This window comes from Nerophis ophidion, linkage group LG12 (genome assembly GCF_033978795.1).
Source record: "Nerophis ophidion isolate RoL-2023_Sa linkage group LG12, RoL_Noph_v1.0, whole genome shotgun sequence".
NCBI classification, from domain to species: domain Eukaryota; kingdom Metazoa; phylum Chordata; class Actinopteri; order Syngnathiformes; family Syngnathidae; genus Nerophis; species Nerophis ophidion.
The window spans coordinates 3,063,682-3,081,185 of NC_084622.1; the positions used below are offsets into that span (position 1 = coordinate 3,063,682).

A 17,504-nucleotide genomic window follows, 5' to 3' on the forward strand; every position below is an offset into this window, starting at 1 on the left:
GAGGAGCCAGATGAGGTGGTTCGGGAATCTGGTCAGGATGCCACCCGAACGCTTCCCTAGGGAGGTGTTTAGGGCACGTCCAACCGGTAGGAGGCCACGGGGAAGACCCAGGACACGTTGGGAAGACTATGTCTCCCGGCTGGCCTGGGAACGCCTCGGGATCCCCCGGGAAAAGCTAGACGAAGTGGCTGGGGAGAGGGAAGTCTGGGTTTCCCTGCTTAGGCTGTTGCCCCCGCGACCCGACCTCGGATAAGCGGAAGATGATGGATGGATGGATGGATATAAATTGTTTTCTCTAACTATTGATAATAATCCTACTTTGCGATAATGTATTGAACAAGGTCAGGCCTGGAACCAAATGGCTGTGATAAATGAGGGATGACTGCATATTCGGCCTCATCACCCTCTACATTAGGGGTGGGAAAAAAATATCAAAATGGCAATATGTAGCAATAACGTGTCTAATGATATACAATTGATTCTTAATATCCTAATGTCGAATTGTAAAAAATACATGTTTACATTTTTTAGTCATGTTTTGTAGACAATGAACTATGTAGAATATTGCAACATAATACAATATTGTATTGTATCGTGATATGTATCGTACTGTAAAGTCCTTGCCAATACACAGCCTAAGTCTGATCAGTTCTTATTGATTAATACACCAACTATGACTGAACAATATTTTTACAATATAAGGTTAAAACTATTGTCTTATGTTGACATCACGGACTAGCGAATGTGCTGGGTGATGATGTGTGTATTTGCTATGATCCGCTGCCCGGATCATATCATGTTCTGTTTTTGTATTATATTCTGTTAGAGTTTGACTTCCTTAGTTCCTGGTTTGTTCTGTCACCATTGTTTATTTGTTTCACCTGCTTCTTGTTTCCGGACGCAAACCTGTTTGTAATTACTGTCCTTATTTAAGCCTGCCTCCTTTGTTCTCTCGTTCTCGGTTCATAGTTTGTGTTTCATGCAGTTTGTGTTCCACAACAGTGACGACTTTGATACTCTGGTTCTGATATCCATGCTTGCTAGCTTCCACGCTATGCCTTTTGTGTTTTCTAGCTCCCATGCTAGCTCTTTGTTTTGCCTTTTGTGCCTAGTGCAAGTTTTCTGTTCATAGTCTGTTCTTTAGTTTAAATTAATCATTATTTCTTACCTTTTACGCTGTGTCCTAGCCTGAACTGCATCTAGAGAGAAAGCACCCACATCACGATGCCCCAAAGTCGTCACATGTATATATGTCTTTAGGGCAGGGATATTTAACCAAATTGTTTGGGGAGCCACATTTCCAGAAGGCTAAGGACCGGTGGGCCAGACATCTCCTTTCACTTTTTGTCTTATTTTGTTTATTTTTTAAGGAGCTTCTCACAAGTTTGTTTAACTATACTTGCTAGCTACTAGTTGAATAGCCCTTGAAGGGGTGTAATTGTAATTGTTGATATGTCACTGATGTGCACATCAATAAGTCTGAAGAGTAAACATTGGTACTTTTTTTATGTGAACTGTTACCCAGCATCACTTATGAGTGTAGCTAAAGTTTCCACAGCCTGAAACAGCGTACATTCCGACGTCAGTTTGGATACATCTCATCGTACGGCAGGTTTTTGTGCGTACTCAAGCCTTGTACATGAGGCCCCTGGTCTATGATAACATTCCAAATGGATTTGCTGTATGTATCGACCCAAAGGCAAACAAAAGCAATCATATTCGTAATGTAGTACACATGTGACTTGGAATTATGAAATAGAGAGTTTACTGTATTTACCGTATAGTTGCAGCTGTTGAAAGAAAATGCCGGTGCAATACGATCTAAGGCCTTTGCAATAGCCTGTAGAAACAGAGAAAGCGGTTGTGAAGAAAGTGACATTTTCAACATTTCAACTCCGGAACAGGAGAGCAATTTATCAGACAGTATCAGGCTCTGCAAGACAACAAACTTTGCTTACCCGATATCCAGGGTCCTCTTTCAGTCCTGCCGTGTCCACAGCAGAACTTGACTGCCAGAGAGTTTCCTTCATGCTGCAGCCATACAAAAATACATTCTTTTTTCGAGAGTGGCCATGATAGTCACAGAAGACCTGACAAAGAGGATATATAGAGGATTATAAACGACTAGACACAATTCAAGGTGTCTTCGGACAAATGAAAAAAAAGTAATTAAAGGCCGGGGTGTTAGCAACATTTACAAAAATGCATAGAGGGCGCAAACTTTTAAATGTATATTATATATTGATGGTTCTCAAATGTTTTGCAACAATTATCACCATAAAAAAACTTTACTCTCCAATTACCACTGTAATGACCAACATTAACATTCAGTGGTTCTCAACCTTTTTTCATTGATGTACCCCGTGTGAACATTTTTTTAATTCACGTAACCCCAAATCAGAGCAAAGCATTTTTGGTTGAAAAAAAAAAAAGAGATAAAGAAGTAAAATACAGAACTATGTCATCAGTTTCTGATTTATTAAATTGTATAACAGTGCAAAATATTGCTCATTTGTAGTGGTCTTTGTTGTAATTCATACAGTCCGCTCCCTGTACGATCAGTGTCAGAGCTTGGTCCGCATTGCCGGCAGTAAGTCGGACACATTTCTAGTGAGGGTTGGACTCCGCCAAGGCTGTCCTTTGTCACCGATTCTGTTCATAACTTTTATGGACAGAATTTCTAGGCGCAGTCAAGGCGTTGAGGGGTTCCGGTTTGGTGACCGCAGGATTAGGTCTCTGCTTTTTGCAGATGATGTGGTCCTGATGGCTTCATCTGACCGGGATCTTCAGCTCTCACTGGATCGGTTCGCAGCCGAGTGTGAAGCGACCGGAATGAGAATCAGCACCTCCAAGTCCGAGTCCATGGTTCTCGCCCGGAAAAGGGTGGAGTGCCATCTCCGGGTTGGAGAGGAGACCCTGCCCCAAGTGGAGGAGTTCAAGTACCTAGGAGTCTTGTTCACGAGTGGGGGAAGAGTGGATCGTGAGATCGACAGGCGGATCGGTGCGGCGTCTTCAGTAATGCGGACGTTGTATCGATCCGTTGTGGTGAAGAAGGAGCTGAGCCGGAAGGCAAAGCTCTCAATTTACCGGTCGATCTACGTTCCCATCCTCACCTATGGTCATGAGCTTTGGGTCATGACCGAAAGGATAAGATCACGGGTACAAGCGGCCCAAATGAGTTTCCTCCGCCGTGTGGCGGGGCTCCCCCTTAGAGATAGGGTGAGAAGCTCTGCCATCCGGGAGGAACTCAAAGTAAAGCCGCTGCTCCTTCACATCGAGAGGAGCCAGATGAGGTGGTTCGGGCATCTGGTCAGGATGCCACCCGAACGCCTCCCTAGGGAGGTGTTTAGGGCACGTCCAGCTGGTAGGAGGCCACGGGGAAGACCCAGGACACGTTGGGAAGACTATGTCTCCCGGCTGGCCTGGGAACGCCTCGGGATCCCCCGGGAAGAGCTAGACGAAGTGGCTGGGGAGAGGGAAGTCTGGGCTTCCCTGCTTAGGCTGCTGCCCCCGCGACCCGACCTCGGATAAGTGGAAGATGATGGATGGATGCATGGAAAAAGGTGGATTAACTTCAAATTCTTCAGGACAACCTAAAATCATCAGTGTTCCAACAAGACAATGACCCCAAACACACATCAAAAGTGGTAAAATAATGGCCAAATCAGGCTAGAATTAAGGTTTTAGAATGGTCCTTCCCAAAGTCCTGACTTCAATGTGTGGACAATGCTGAAAAAACAAGTCAATGTCAGAAAACCAACATATTTAGCTGAACTGCAAACATTTTGGTCAAGAGGAATGGTCAAAAAATTTAACCAGAAGCTTGTGGATGGCTACCAAAAGCGCCTTATTGCAGTGAAACTTGCCAAGGGACATGTAAACACATGTTAACATTGCTGTATGTATACTTTTGACCCAGCAGAATTGGTCACATTTTCAGTAGACCCCTGATAAATTCATAAAAGAACCAAACTTCATGAATGTTCTTTGTGACAAAGAAGTATGTGCTGCAATATGTGGATGGCAGAACAGACCGGAAACAACAAGGACGCCTTTGGTGTTTTTTCTTTTTGTAATTATGATTATGTATTGCTTTTATTATCTATAATGAATAAAATAGCACAGGGCCCTGCGATGAGGTGGCGACTTTCTCAGGGTGTACCCTGCCTTCTGCTCACCTGTAGCTGGAGTAGGCCCACCACAACCCCTGTGACACTAAGAGGGACAAGCGGTAGATAATGCACTGATGGATGGAAAACAGCACAGTGAATTGACAATGAGATCTGAGTATGTGCTTTTTCTGCCATCAAAGTGCCAACTGAAGTGAATTATTTAACTCATATTATGTTCTACATATGGTAAATGTTTATAGTCACCTTGCAGAAAGCAAACCACAAGGTTTAACCTTCCTCTTGTGTTAGCTTTCTGTTACCATCTCTTATGTTAACGGGTCGGTTTTGACCCATGTCTTAAATCAGCTGTAAAATACACTAAAAACAACTATTTATCATCCAATTTGTTTCTCATCTCTTGGTTACCTTGTTAGGCTTCCTTATCCTTGAAAATATTGGTTTTAATATTTTTGGTTTGGGCCATTGGGCCTTATTTTGTCAGTATACCCCTCAATTTCAATTTTTAAAAATGGTAAAACGAACCGCAAGAGAATCATATAAATAAAAAAAAGGTTGTTGTGTTACCTAACTATTACTAAGGGGTATTAAAACACATCTCTTAAATAAATGTGTTTTGTTTATTTTTTCATTTTAAGAATTTTAACTATAGTAACATCTATGGTGTTACGGGTCAATTTCAACCCATTTATATTTACTTCAAGAAAAAGGCTAAGAAGTATTTTTTTCAGCAACAGAAATCCAACATCAGACAAACAACAACCAATCAAGCAAATGAAACCAAGAGAAATAGATTACTAGTTCCAAAACTAATAAAAAAACAAAATCAGAGTGGCAAAAAGTAACACTTTTAGTGTCCGTCTTTTGTTTGTTTTTGTACAGGATAACAAAGTAAAATGAGAATCCACTAAAGCTCACAAGATTGGGCTATCAGTGTGTTCAGTTTTGGCTCTTATCATTGCTTTATCATCTTATTTTTATAACTGGGTCGAAACCGACCCTAACAACACCAAGGGCATAATTTCTACCAGAGCATTTTATAATTTAGTGAAAAAAATCATAATGTTTTATTTTGTTGACAAATAGGTTCCTGACAAAGTCAAAAAGCTTTGATGCAAAAAAATAAATGTATGTGGTGTTTTTATGCATTTAAAAACTAAAACGGGTCGGTGCCGACCCTAACACAAGACGAAGGTTAAGTAAATAAAGGTTGAGTCCATAATAAATTAACGAGCCTTATTTGGACATTCGCATATGGACTCGGTTAACTCTCTCACGAGAAGAGGCAATAGATTCCGACTTCGGAATGCAAAAGTGAAAGCTCTATCCTGGAGGAGAGACTCCTTGTTTATCTTCATGTCAACATTTAAGTTACAACTTATAGAGGTTGTTTTGCGGTCACTTACACCTGAACATCTCCTTACATGGTCAGGTTGTACACTCCTGAATTAACACACACCCAGAGGGAGAAAAAAAGAATATAAGAAGGTGGTTCGGCTCCTCCCAGTTAGGAGTGCCTCATAATTTTTGACCTGACCTCCTCCAGGAACTGCAGTCCTGTATAATGACACTCGCTTGTAATAAAGCAACTTTTGGTTCAGTAAAGCGTCTCCGACGTGTCTTTTGATCCAGACACACTGCCGTGTCAACCTTTTGGGTAACAAAACCAGAAATACACACCACTACTTTCAAGCCTGTGTGATATAAAATGAGTAATGAGTTTTTTAATCCAGTTCTGGTGAAACCCTGTGCTTTTTTTAGATAAGTTTACAAGGAACAATTAAAATATTAATAGCAAATTCATCAAAGCACTAGTTGAAAAAAAAAAGTTTTAAACATTGAGACTTTTGTATTATTATTATTAAATATTATAAACTTTTCACTTTCCTCGGGCACTGTTCTCCTAGCATTCAAAAAAGCGGTTATTCATCCTCTCCTTAAAAGACCTAACCTCGATCCTGACCTCATGGTAAACTACCGACCGGTGTCTCACCTTCCCTTTATTTCGAAAATCCTCGAAAAAATTGTTGCAGAGCAGCTAAATGAACACTTAGCGTTTAACAATCTATGTGAAACCTTTCAATACGGTTTCAGGGCAAATCACTCGACTGAGACAGCCCTCGCAAAATTGACTAATGATCTATTGCTAACGATGGACTCTGATGCGTCATCTATGTTGCTGCTCCTCGATCTTAGCGCTGCTTTCGATACCGTCGATCATAATATTTTATTAGAGCGTATCAAAACACGAATTGGTATGTCAGACTCAGCCCTGTCTTGGTTTAACTCTTATCTTACTGATAGGATGCAGTGTGTCTCCCATAACAGTGTGACCTCGGACTATGTTAAGGTAACGTGTGGAGTTCCCCAGGGTTCGGTCCTTGGCCCTGCACTCTTCAGCATCTACATGCTGCCGCTGGGTGACGTTATACGCAAATACGGTATTAGCTTTCACTGTTATGCTGATGACACCCAACTCTACATGCCCCTAAAGCTGACCAACACGCCGGACTGTAGTCAGTTGGAAGCGTGTCTTAATGAAATTAAACAATGGATGTCCGCTAACTTTTTGCAACTTAATGCCCAAAAAACGGAAATGCTGATTATCGGTCCTGCTAGTCACCGACCTCTATTTAATAATACAACTTTAACATTTGACAACCAAATAATAAAACAAGGTGACTCTGTAAAAAATCTGGGTATTATCTTCGACCCAACTCTCTCCTTTGAGTCACACATTAAAAGCGTTACTAAAACGGCTTTCTTTCATCTCCGTAATATCGCTAAAATTCGCTCCATTTTGTCCACTAAAGACGCCGAGATCATTATCCATGCGTTTGTTACGTCTCGTCTCGATTACTGTAACGTATTATTTTCGGGTCTCCCCATGTCTAGCATTAAAAGATTACAGTTGGTACAAAATGCGGCTGCTAGACTTTTGACAAGAACAAGAAAGTTTGATCATATTACGCCTATACTGTATATATCTTTATATACATATATACATACATATATACCTGTACTGTATATACTTTATATACATATATACATACATATATACCTGTACTGGCTCACCTGCACTGGCTTCCTGTGCACTTAAGATGTGACTTTAAGGTTTTACTACTTACGTATAAAATACTACACGGTCTAGCTCCAGCCTATCTTGCCGATTGTATTGTACCATATGTCCCGGCAAGAAATCTGCGTTCAAAAGACTCCGGCTTATTTGTGCAGTCCTTTGAGACATTTTTGATTTGGGGCTATATAAATAAACATTGATTGATTGAGTGATTGATTGTTGCAACCTACTGAAAAAGCTGTTGCAAATTTAGGCCCCAACAATCATAAAAAAGCCAGTGAAATTCTGGAGGTACCATTCTATGGTCATCCAACATACCCACCCTGTTGTGATCTGAAATAAAGTGAACAGTTTGAAGGAAAACTGTCTCGAACTGTAAAATATTGTTCAGGCAAATTAACAATCACAAGACTCTACCTGGTAAAGAACTCTAGAAAAATGTTCAATCTTACTAGGGGGGTTCGTCCGATACTGTTGAGGTAGTAAAGGAAACCTTTGGTATGGTAGATTGTTGGACAGAGAAAAGGGTCTGGTTTGCTCCATTGCCGATTCAGGTCTTCTTTGTTCAGATCACAACGATGCCTGCAATGATACAAAGAAATGTATTTGTTCAGCAATCAGGCCACTTCTCAGTCTGCCCACCGAGCTGTAGAACAACAAAATGTCAGTTCAATCTACAATTTCAATTTATTGTACAATTTTTGGCCGCTAAAAGTGTGTCAAAAGGAACATTTATTATTTAGACGACAAAGCACAAAATGAATTATGCTTTGTTAGTAATATGTAGTTTATTTATACATTGTCTATTATTAGTCTAATTTTTTTATCACCAGTGTTCCGAATGTAGGACTTTACTTACGTTGTTACTTTTACAAGTAACCAGTCATTTAAATAATTACATTTCTATACATTACACCAACGTTAGCAAGACGTTTGATGATGCCGTTGTATGTCATCAACAAGACAACATCAGAAGCAAAGCAAGTTTGTTGTAGGAAATATCTTCTTTAATACTAGAAGCAACAACCAGCACCACATTAAAATGAACTTTATATCACATCGACGGAAAATTACACAGCAAACACCATTTGGCACATACACACTACTACTTCGAGTGAATAATGAACAACAAATCAATGATTGAAGTGAAAAGCTTGCAATCCGACAATATTTATATTTTATTAACTAGCACTAACACAATCCATTGAAAAAAACCGTAACTGTCCGCAAACAGCCAATCACAGCTGAGCTACTGTGTCTTGGCGCCACCTTTTGAAAACAAACACAAACTCTGGTCTCCAACATTTAAACTGCAAATACAGATATTTTACGTTTTTGTGTAAAGTACCACAATAATTACTTCTTCCAGTAATTATTAACAAGTAATTCCATTATTAATTCAATTACTTTTTTGGCAGAGCAACAATAAATAATCACTTTTTAAAAGTCATTTTCTTAACACTGTTCATTACTAATGTTAACTTGATGTCGATTTAGCACACATATTGATAACATTTTCTCTATGTTATGTAAAAAACATACTGTCTGGGGTGTCCCGATTACATCTGTTTCAAATCTGAAACAATATTGATATTGGTGCCTTGAGTATTAGCCAATATCCAATACTGAGATGATACAATAAGAGCACAAATCATAGATACTTTTATTATTTTGTATTGTGGAATGTTCGAAAAGGTTTGATCGAGTCAAATTGGTCGGACGACAATGGTAGGTTTGAAAAGCATGCACCTATTTATTAACTGTCTGGAATGGATTTATGCTGTCTTAAAGTTGAAGAGGGGTGGTCATCATATTTTTTTTTTTGGTGACACTCAGTAGCTCATTAAGTTACATTCACGACGCTGTAAGTAAAATGATGCAAGCACTTGTGTTACTGCAGGGGTGCCCACACTTTTTCTGCAGGCGAGCTACTTTTCAATTGACCAACTCGAGGGGATCTACCTCATTTATATATATCATTTATATTTATTTATTTATGAAAGAGACATTTTTGTAAACAAGTTAAATGTGTTTAATGATAATACAAGCATGTGTAACACATATAGATGTCTTTCTTTCACAAAGACAAGATTATAAGTTGTTGTATTACCTGATTCTGATGACTTGCATTGATTGGAATCAGAGAGTAATGATGATAATGCCCACATTTTCAAATGGAGGAGAAAAAAAGTTGTCCTTTCTGTACAATACCACATGAAAGTGGTTGGTTTTTGGCATCTAATTCATCCAGCTTCCATACACTTTACAAGAAAAACATTGGCGGCAAATTCCAAAGCTTGCTTGATTGACATTCACGGCACCCGAGGGTCTTGTGAGATGACGCTGGCTGCTGCCAGTTCATTATTATGAAAAAATGACAGAGAGGAAGGCGAGAAACACTTTTTATTTCAACAGACTTTCGCGCCGTCCCTTCCGTCAAAACTCTAAAGGCCGACTGCACATTTCCTATCTTCACAATAAAAGCCCTGCTTCATGCTGCGTGCACAAGCGATCCCTCAGAAAGCTGGCGTGCACAAGTGATGTGCACGCCAGCTTTCTGAGGGATCGCTTGTGCACGCCAGTTTTCCGAGACTCTGTATTTAGTTAGCGCAGACTCTTATTTTGTTAGCGCAGGCAGCATGAAGCAGGGCCTTTATTGTGAAGATAGGAAATGTGCAGTCGGCCTTTAGAGTTTTGACGGAAGGGACGGCGCGAAAGTCTGTTGAAATAAAAAGTGATACTCGCCTTCCTCTCTGTCATTTTTTCATAAAAATGAACTGGCAGCAGCCAGCGTCATCTCACAAGACCCTCGGGTGCCGTGAATGTCAATCAAGCAAGCTACGGAATTTGCCGCCAATGTTTTTCTTGTAAAGTGTATGGAAGCTGGATGAATTAGATGCCAAAAACCAACCACTTTCATGTGGTATTGTACAGAAAGGAAAACTTTTTTTCTCCTCCATTTGAAAATGTGGGCGTTATCATCATTACTGTCTGATTCCAATCAATGCAAGTCATCAGAATCAGGTAATACACCAACTTATATTCTTGTCTTTGTGAAAGAAAGACATCTATATGTGTTACACATGCTTGTATTATCATTAAACACATTTAACTTGTTTACAAAAATGTCTCTTTCATAAATAAATAAATATAAATGATATATATAAATGAGGTAGATCTCCTCGAGTTGGTCAATTGAAAAGTAGCTCGCCTGCAGAAAAAGTGTGGGCACCCCTAGGATAGATAGATAGATAGATAGATAGATAGATAGATAGATAGATAGATATTTAGATAGATAGATAGATAGATAGATAGATAGATAGATAGATGGATAGATAGATAGATAGATAGTACTTTATTGATTCCTTCAGATAAGCTCCTTCAGGAGTGGGCCAGACGACTACAGCTTGGATCTTGGCTGGATTGGGAGTAAGATGACCCCTTCTCCACAATGAAGCCAAAAAAGTGAGTAGATATAGACTTAGACAAACTTTAATGATCCACAAAGGAAATTGATGATTGATCACGATTGAAAATGTAGAGTGAAACACACGCTTCTCTGGCTTAAGGAATAATTTGTTCTCTAATACAGTGGTTCTCAAATGGGGGTATGTGTAACCCTGGGGGTACTTGAAGGTATGCTTAGGGGTACGTGAGATTTTTTTTAAATATTCTAAAAATAGCAAGAATTCAAAAATCCTTTATAAATATATTTATTGAATAATACTTCAACAAAATATGAATGTAAGTTCATAAACTGTGAAAAAAATGCAACAATGCAATATTCCATAAATATTGATGTTAAAGATTTTTTTTTTTGTGAAGAAATATTTAGAATTAAGTTCATGAATCCAGATGGATCTCTATTACAATCCCCAAAGAGGGCACTTTAAGTTGATGATTACTTCTATGTGGAGAAATATGTATTTATATTTGAATCACTTGTTTATTTTTCAACAAGTTTTTAGTTATTTGTATATCTTTTTTTCCAAATAGTTCAAGAAAGAACCCTACAAATGAGCAATATTTTACACAGTTATACAATTTAATAAATCAGAAACTGAGGACATAGTGCTGTATTTTACAAACCCCGTTTCCATATGATTTGGGAAATTGTGTTAGATGTAAATATAAACGGAATACAATGACTTGCAAATCCTTTTCAACCCATATTCAGTTGAATATGCTACAAAGACAACATATTTGATGTTCAAAATGATAAACATTTTTTTTTAAAATGCAAATAATCATTAACTTTAGAATTTGATGGCAGCAACACGTGACACAGAAGTTGGGAAAAGTGGCAATAAATACTGATAAAGATGAGGAATGCTCATCAAACACTTTTATGGAACATCCCACAGGTGTGCAGGCTAATTGGGAACAGGTGGGTGCCATGATTGGCTATAAAAGCAGCTTCCATGAAACGCTAAGTAATTCACAAACAAGGATGGGGTGAGGGTCACCACTTTGTAAGCGAATTGTTAAACAGTTTAAAAACAACATTTCTCAACGAGCTATTGCAAGGAATTTAGGGATTTTACCATCTACGGTCCATAAAATCATCAAAAAGTTCAGAGAATCTGGAGAAATCACTGCACGTAAGTGATGATATTACGGACTTGTGACCCCTCAGGCGGTACCGCATCAAAAACCGACAACAGTGTGTAAAGGATATCACCACATGGGCTCAGGAACACTTCATAAAACCACTGTCAGTAACTACAGTTGGTCGCTACATCTGTAAGTGCAAGTTAAAACTCGACTATGCAAAGCCAAACCCATTTATCAACAATATCCTGAAATGCCGCCAGCTTGGCTGGGCCCGAGATTACCTAAGATGGACTGATGCAAAGAGGAAAGGTGTTTTGTGGTCTGACGTGTCCACATTTCTAATTATATTTGGAAACAGAGGACGTGGTGTTCTCCGGAACAAAGAGGAAAATAACCATTCATAAGCCACCATCTGTGATGGTATGAGGGTGCATTAGTGCCCAAGGCATGGGGGTAACTTACACATCTGTAAAGGCACCATTAATGCTGAAAGGTCCATACAGGTTTTGGAGCAACGTATGTTGTCATCCAGGCAACGTTATCATGGACGCCCCTGCTTATTTCAGCAAGACAAGTGTTACAACAGCGTGGCTTTGTAAAAAAAAGACTGCGGGTACTTTCCTGGCCCGCCTGCAGTCCAGACCTGTCTCCCATGGAAAATGTGTGGCGCATTATGAAGCGTAAAATATGACAGCGGAGACCACGGAATGTTGATTGACTGAAGCTCTACATAAAACAAGAATGGGAAAGAATTCCACTTTCAAAGCTTCAACAATTAGTTACCTCAGTTCCCAAACGTTTATTGAGTGTCGTTGAAATAAAAGGTGATGTAACACAGTGGTGAACATGCCCTTTCCCAACTACTTTAGCACGTGTTGCAGCCATTAAATTCTAAATTAATTATTATTTGCAAAAAAAAAAAAAAAAAGTTTATGAGTTTGAACATCAAATATCTTGTTTTGTAGTGCATTCAACTGAATATGGGTTGAAACGGATTTGCAAATCATTGTATTCCGTTTATATTTACATCTAACACAATTTCCCAACTCATATGGAAACGGGGTTTGTACTTGCTCTGATTAGGGTGTACTTGAATTAAAAACATGTTCACAGGGGGTACATCACTAAAAAAAGGTTGAGAACCACTCTTCTAATAAACGTTGAAGAACAAGTCGGACATGCTGGACGTGTTCCTCTAAAGACAAGGAAAACATTTTAAATGTCATCAAGTTAAACCGAAAGGGACTGACCAGCCATATCACGAAACAAGTTGTTTATGATACCCTGAAAAACTGCGTTTATCAGTCTGAAAGGCATCACCAAATACTCAAAATGCCTAAATGGCGTGTTAAAGACGGTCTTCCACTCATCCCCATCACGGATACATGATAAGCATTCCTGTGGTCAACAAAACACAGGGTTAAACGCTCTTTAGGGTTATTTGGTTAAGTCCAATATAGTCTATGCAGGCGCGTAGAGACTTGTCCTTTTTCTTCACCGAGACGAACCCCGCTGCTACGGGAGCTGTCGAGGGACGAATGAGTCCAGCTGCGAATAAGGTAGAAATATATTCCTCTAATGCTCTAAGTTCGGTGTTGGACACGTACATGTGCGTAGAAAGGTAGTGAAGAGCCCGCTAAGAGATAGATGCTATAATCGTAGGGACGGTGGGGTGGGAGAGATAGCGTAAAGTCCTTAATCAAAAACATTTCAAGGTTGTCATAGACTGATGGAACGGCGGAAAGGTCTATGGCAGGGGTGCCCATTACGTCGATCGCGAGCTATACAGAGTCTCGGAAAGCTGGCGTGCACAAGCGATCCCTCAGAAAGCTGGCGTGCACATCACTTGTGCACGCCAGCTTTCCGAGACTCTTATTTTGTTAGCGCAGGCAGCATGAAGCAGGGCTTTTATTGTGAAGATAGGAAATGTGCAGTCGGCCTTTAGAGTTTTGACGGAAGGGACGGCGCAAAAGTCTGTTGAAATAAAAAGTGTTTCTCGCCTTCCTCTCTGTCATTTTTTCATAATAATGAACTGGCAGCAGCCAGCGTCATCTCACAAGACCCTCGGGTGCCGTGAATGTCAATCAAGCAAGCTACGGAATTTGCCGCCAATGTTTTTCTTTTAAAGTGTATGGAAGCTGGATGAATTAGATGCCAAAAACCAACCACTTTCTGTGGTATTGTACAGAAAGGACAACTTTTTTTCTCCTCCATTTGAAAATGTGGGCGTTATCATCATTACTGTCTGATTCCAATCAATGCAAGTCATCAGAATCAGGTAATACACCAACTTATATTCTTGTCTTTGTGAAAGAAAGACATCTATATGTGTTACACATGCTTGTATTATCATTAAACACATTTAACTTGTTTACAAAAATGTCTCTTTCATAAATAAATAAATATAAATGATAAATATAAATGAGGTAGATCCCCTCGAGTTGGTCAATTGAAAAGTAGCTCGCCTGCAGAAAAAGTGTGGGCACCCCTGGTCTATGGTCTCGAGAGATGGAAGGTATTTCATGTGTTGTTGACAAGAAGCAGATCGTAGGCAGTGTGTATGGCAAGTGAAACACCAGTAAAGAATGGTGGCATGATTCCAATCAGTGTGTGGGTTGCGTTTAGCAAGCCATGCTAAACAGAGAACCATGGGAGCCCAACGTGACAGCATGACAAAAAAATAAATAACCTCTACTATGATCAACAGACAAGCAGAGATTAAGAGGAAGCGTTTGGTGAGAAAATTAGTTTGGTTGCTGGGATAGCATGATGTTTAACAAAATTAGAATCAAGAAAGCAGTCATCCACGCCAGAGTCAATAAGTGAGCAGATGTCATATGCTCATTAGCCCATGAGCTCGTACCTTCAAGTTGCATTCTGTTAGTCTCTGGTGAAGAGGAAGAGCGACCTCTGGTGGGTTAACCGCCTGGTGAGCGACAGCGCAAGCGTGGACGTGGTGCTTGAGTCGGCCGTGACAAATAGCGGGAGTGGTCTGCAGGCCCACAGTAGCCGCAGCTGCCTACGGCGGTCCCGGTCGACGGTGGATATGCAGCTTCCTTCCAGTTGCATGGGCTCCTCGGTCATCTCACAGAGGAAAAATGGCTCGGGACCAGAGGAGCTGTCGTGCTGATCCGTGCACAAGTGCTGCATCTCAGCACACTCGGCCTTGCGGGGCACTAAGACGCAAGACTGTATTTAATTTGGAAATGTGCAAATAATGCAATTTTTACAAAGAAAATGTTTAAAATGATTGTAATTATACAAAATCAATTTACAATATAGTTAAAATAACAATCATGTATAAAGTATTTATGATTTAAGCAATTTTGTTTTGTGTGCTGTTGGATCATGGAAATGCATGTAGGATGTTACTAACGCAGTAAGTCTCTCTCCCCTGTGGTTGGTGCTTCTACTTCCAGAGGTATGGCTAACAAGAGCACCTTTGCAACTTTACATTTATCTACTTGTTATTGGTTGTGGTGAGTACTGATGTTGGTAAACTACAACTTGTGTCCATTGTCATCTCTTTACTCCAGGGGTGCCCACACTTTTTCTGCAGGCGAGCTACTTTTCAATTGACCAACTCGAGGGGATCTACCTCCACTGAATGTGAATTCTCCCTGCCCACTGGGTGTGAGTTTTCCTTGCCCTTTTGTGGGTTCTTCCGAGGATGTTGTAGTCGTAATGATTTGTGCAGTCCTTTGAGACATTTGTGATTTGGGGCTATATAAATAAACATTGATTGATTGATGATTGATATATATATCATTTATAGTTATTTATTTATGAAAGAGACATTTTTGTAAACAAGTTAAATGTGTTTAATGATAATACAAGCATGTGTAACACATATAGATGTCTTTCTTTCACGAAGACAAGAATATAAGTTGGTGTATTACCTGATTCTGATGACTTGCATTGATTGGAATCAGACAGTAATGATGATAACGCCCACATTTTCAAATGGAGGAGAAAAAAAGTTGTCCTTTCTGTACAATACCACATGAAAGTGGTTGGTTTTTGGCATCTAATTCATCCAGCTTCCATACACTTTACAAGAAAAACATTGGCGGCAAATTCCGTAGCTTGCTTGATTGACATTCACGGCACCCGAGGGTCTTGTGAGATGACGCTGGCTGCTGCCAGTTCATTATTATGAAAAAATGACCGAGAGGAAGGCGAAAAAACACTTTTTATTTCAACAGACTTTCGCGCCGTCCCTTCCGTCAAAACTCTAAAGGCCGACTGCACATTTCCTATCTTCACAATAAAAGCCCTGCTTCATGCTGCCTGCGCTAACAAAATAAGAGTCTCAGAAAGCTGGCGTGCACAAGTGATGTGCACGCCAGCTTTCTGAGGGATCGCTTGTGCACGCCAGTTTTCCGAGACTCTGCATTTAGTTAGGTCTCCCCTAAAAGAGTAACGGGTCGGATGACCTTTTTATGGGAAATAGTAATTACTCCCTGGTTGTAAGTTCCATGTGACATTAACGTGTGCACTAAAAGTAAGGATGGGTTGGAAGCCATTTGTAAAAGTACAATAAAGTTCCCTGGTTGCGAGATCCAGGCAGCACTGAAGTGTGCACTAAAATTAGGGAAAATAGACCCAATGGCCAAGGAGTGTGACACACAGGAACGTGATGGTGGCTGGGAAAATGTGATGAATCGTTACTGTTTAATGATCAATTGAATGTACTTTTGTCGACAATGAAATTTGCAGGTAGAGTTTAAAAAGAAAATAAATAAAAAGAGAACGTTTCTTGAAAGGGTTAAGATCGAGTTTACAACACTCGTAAAGTAGTGAACTCAAACGTTTGGTAAATTAGTGTAAGGAAGAGATGGATACAGGGTATGGTTTGTAAAGGAAAAAAACAGTTGAGAAAGTGACAAATGAAAGTATTCGTAAATGGTATTCATTCGTGTGTCGGAGTATGCTGTTGGTGGTGGTTTGCTGCAAGTTTGTTTGTTTGGTTGGTTGTTAACTCCTAAAGCTGAAATACATTTGTATTTTATAGTTGTTCTTACAATACCTAGTTCAGAAATAATATGAGTGAATGATCCATCCATTTATTTATCTTCCTCCGCTAATCGGAGGTCGGGTCGCGGGTACGGCAGCCTAAGCAGGGAAGCCCAGACTTCACTCTCTCGGGCCATTTTGTGTAGGTCAGAGTGAATGATAAGTGTTGTTTGTTATTATTAAGTTTTGATATAATACAGCTGTGCTTCTGGGTGAGACATTTGAGATGAGAGATGTGTCTTGGTAACGAGGACGTCTGAGGAGCGAGGAAGAAGGACGGACCAAAGTCGCCTCACTCCTCACTCCAGTGATAAAAAAAAATCATAGAGCAGCGTTAAACAAATTCTAATCAGAGGACATACTGAGCTATGAGAACTTAAGTAAACAGATAGCAAGCAAACCACAAAGAATAATTGAAATAAATAACTTCGGTGCCAATAACGATGCTTGTGGAACCCCACAAGTTAATCTTTTTGGCTGTGATTTAGTCTTATTAATTTCCACATATTGAGATCTATTACCTAAATATCTATTTGACACCTCTTATAAAATAAATGATAAATGGGTTGTACTTGTATAGCGCTTTTCTACCTTCAAGGTACTCAAAGCGCTTTGACACTACTTCCACATTCACCCATTCACACACACGTTCACACACTGATGGAGGGAGCTGCCATGCAAGGCGCCAACCAGCACCCATCAGGAGCAAGGGTGAAGTCTCTTGC

General features: G+C 39.9%; 1 protein-coding gene across 1 annotated transcript in view; it reads right to left on the bottom strand.

The window, feature by feature from the left end:
* LOC133563734 (cytosolic carboxypeptidase 4-like) overlaps positions 1–17,504 on the bottom strand; it is an 84,508-nt gene that overhangs the window by 13,191 nt on the left and 53,813 nt on the right. The window contains exons 11-13 of the mRNA XM_061918035.1: positions 7,662–7,791; positions 1,959–2,090; positions 1,778–1,840 (exon numbers count right to left, since the gene is read on the bottom strand). Coding sequence (XP_061774019.1) covers positions 1,778–1,840; positions 1,959–2,090; positions 7,662–7,791 — 325 coding nt within the window. The remainder of the gene's footprint in view (positions 1–1,777; positions 1,841–1,958; positions 2,091–7,661; positions 7,792–17,504) is intronic.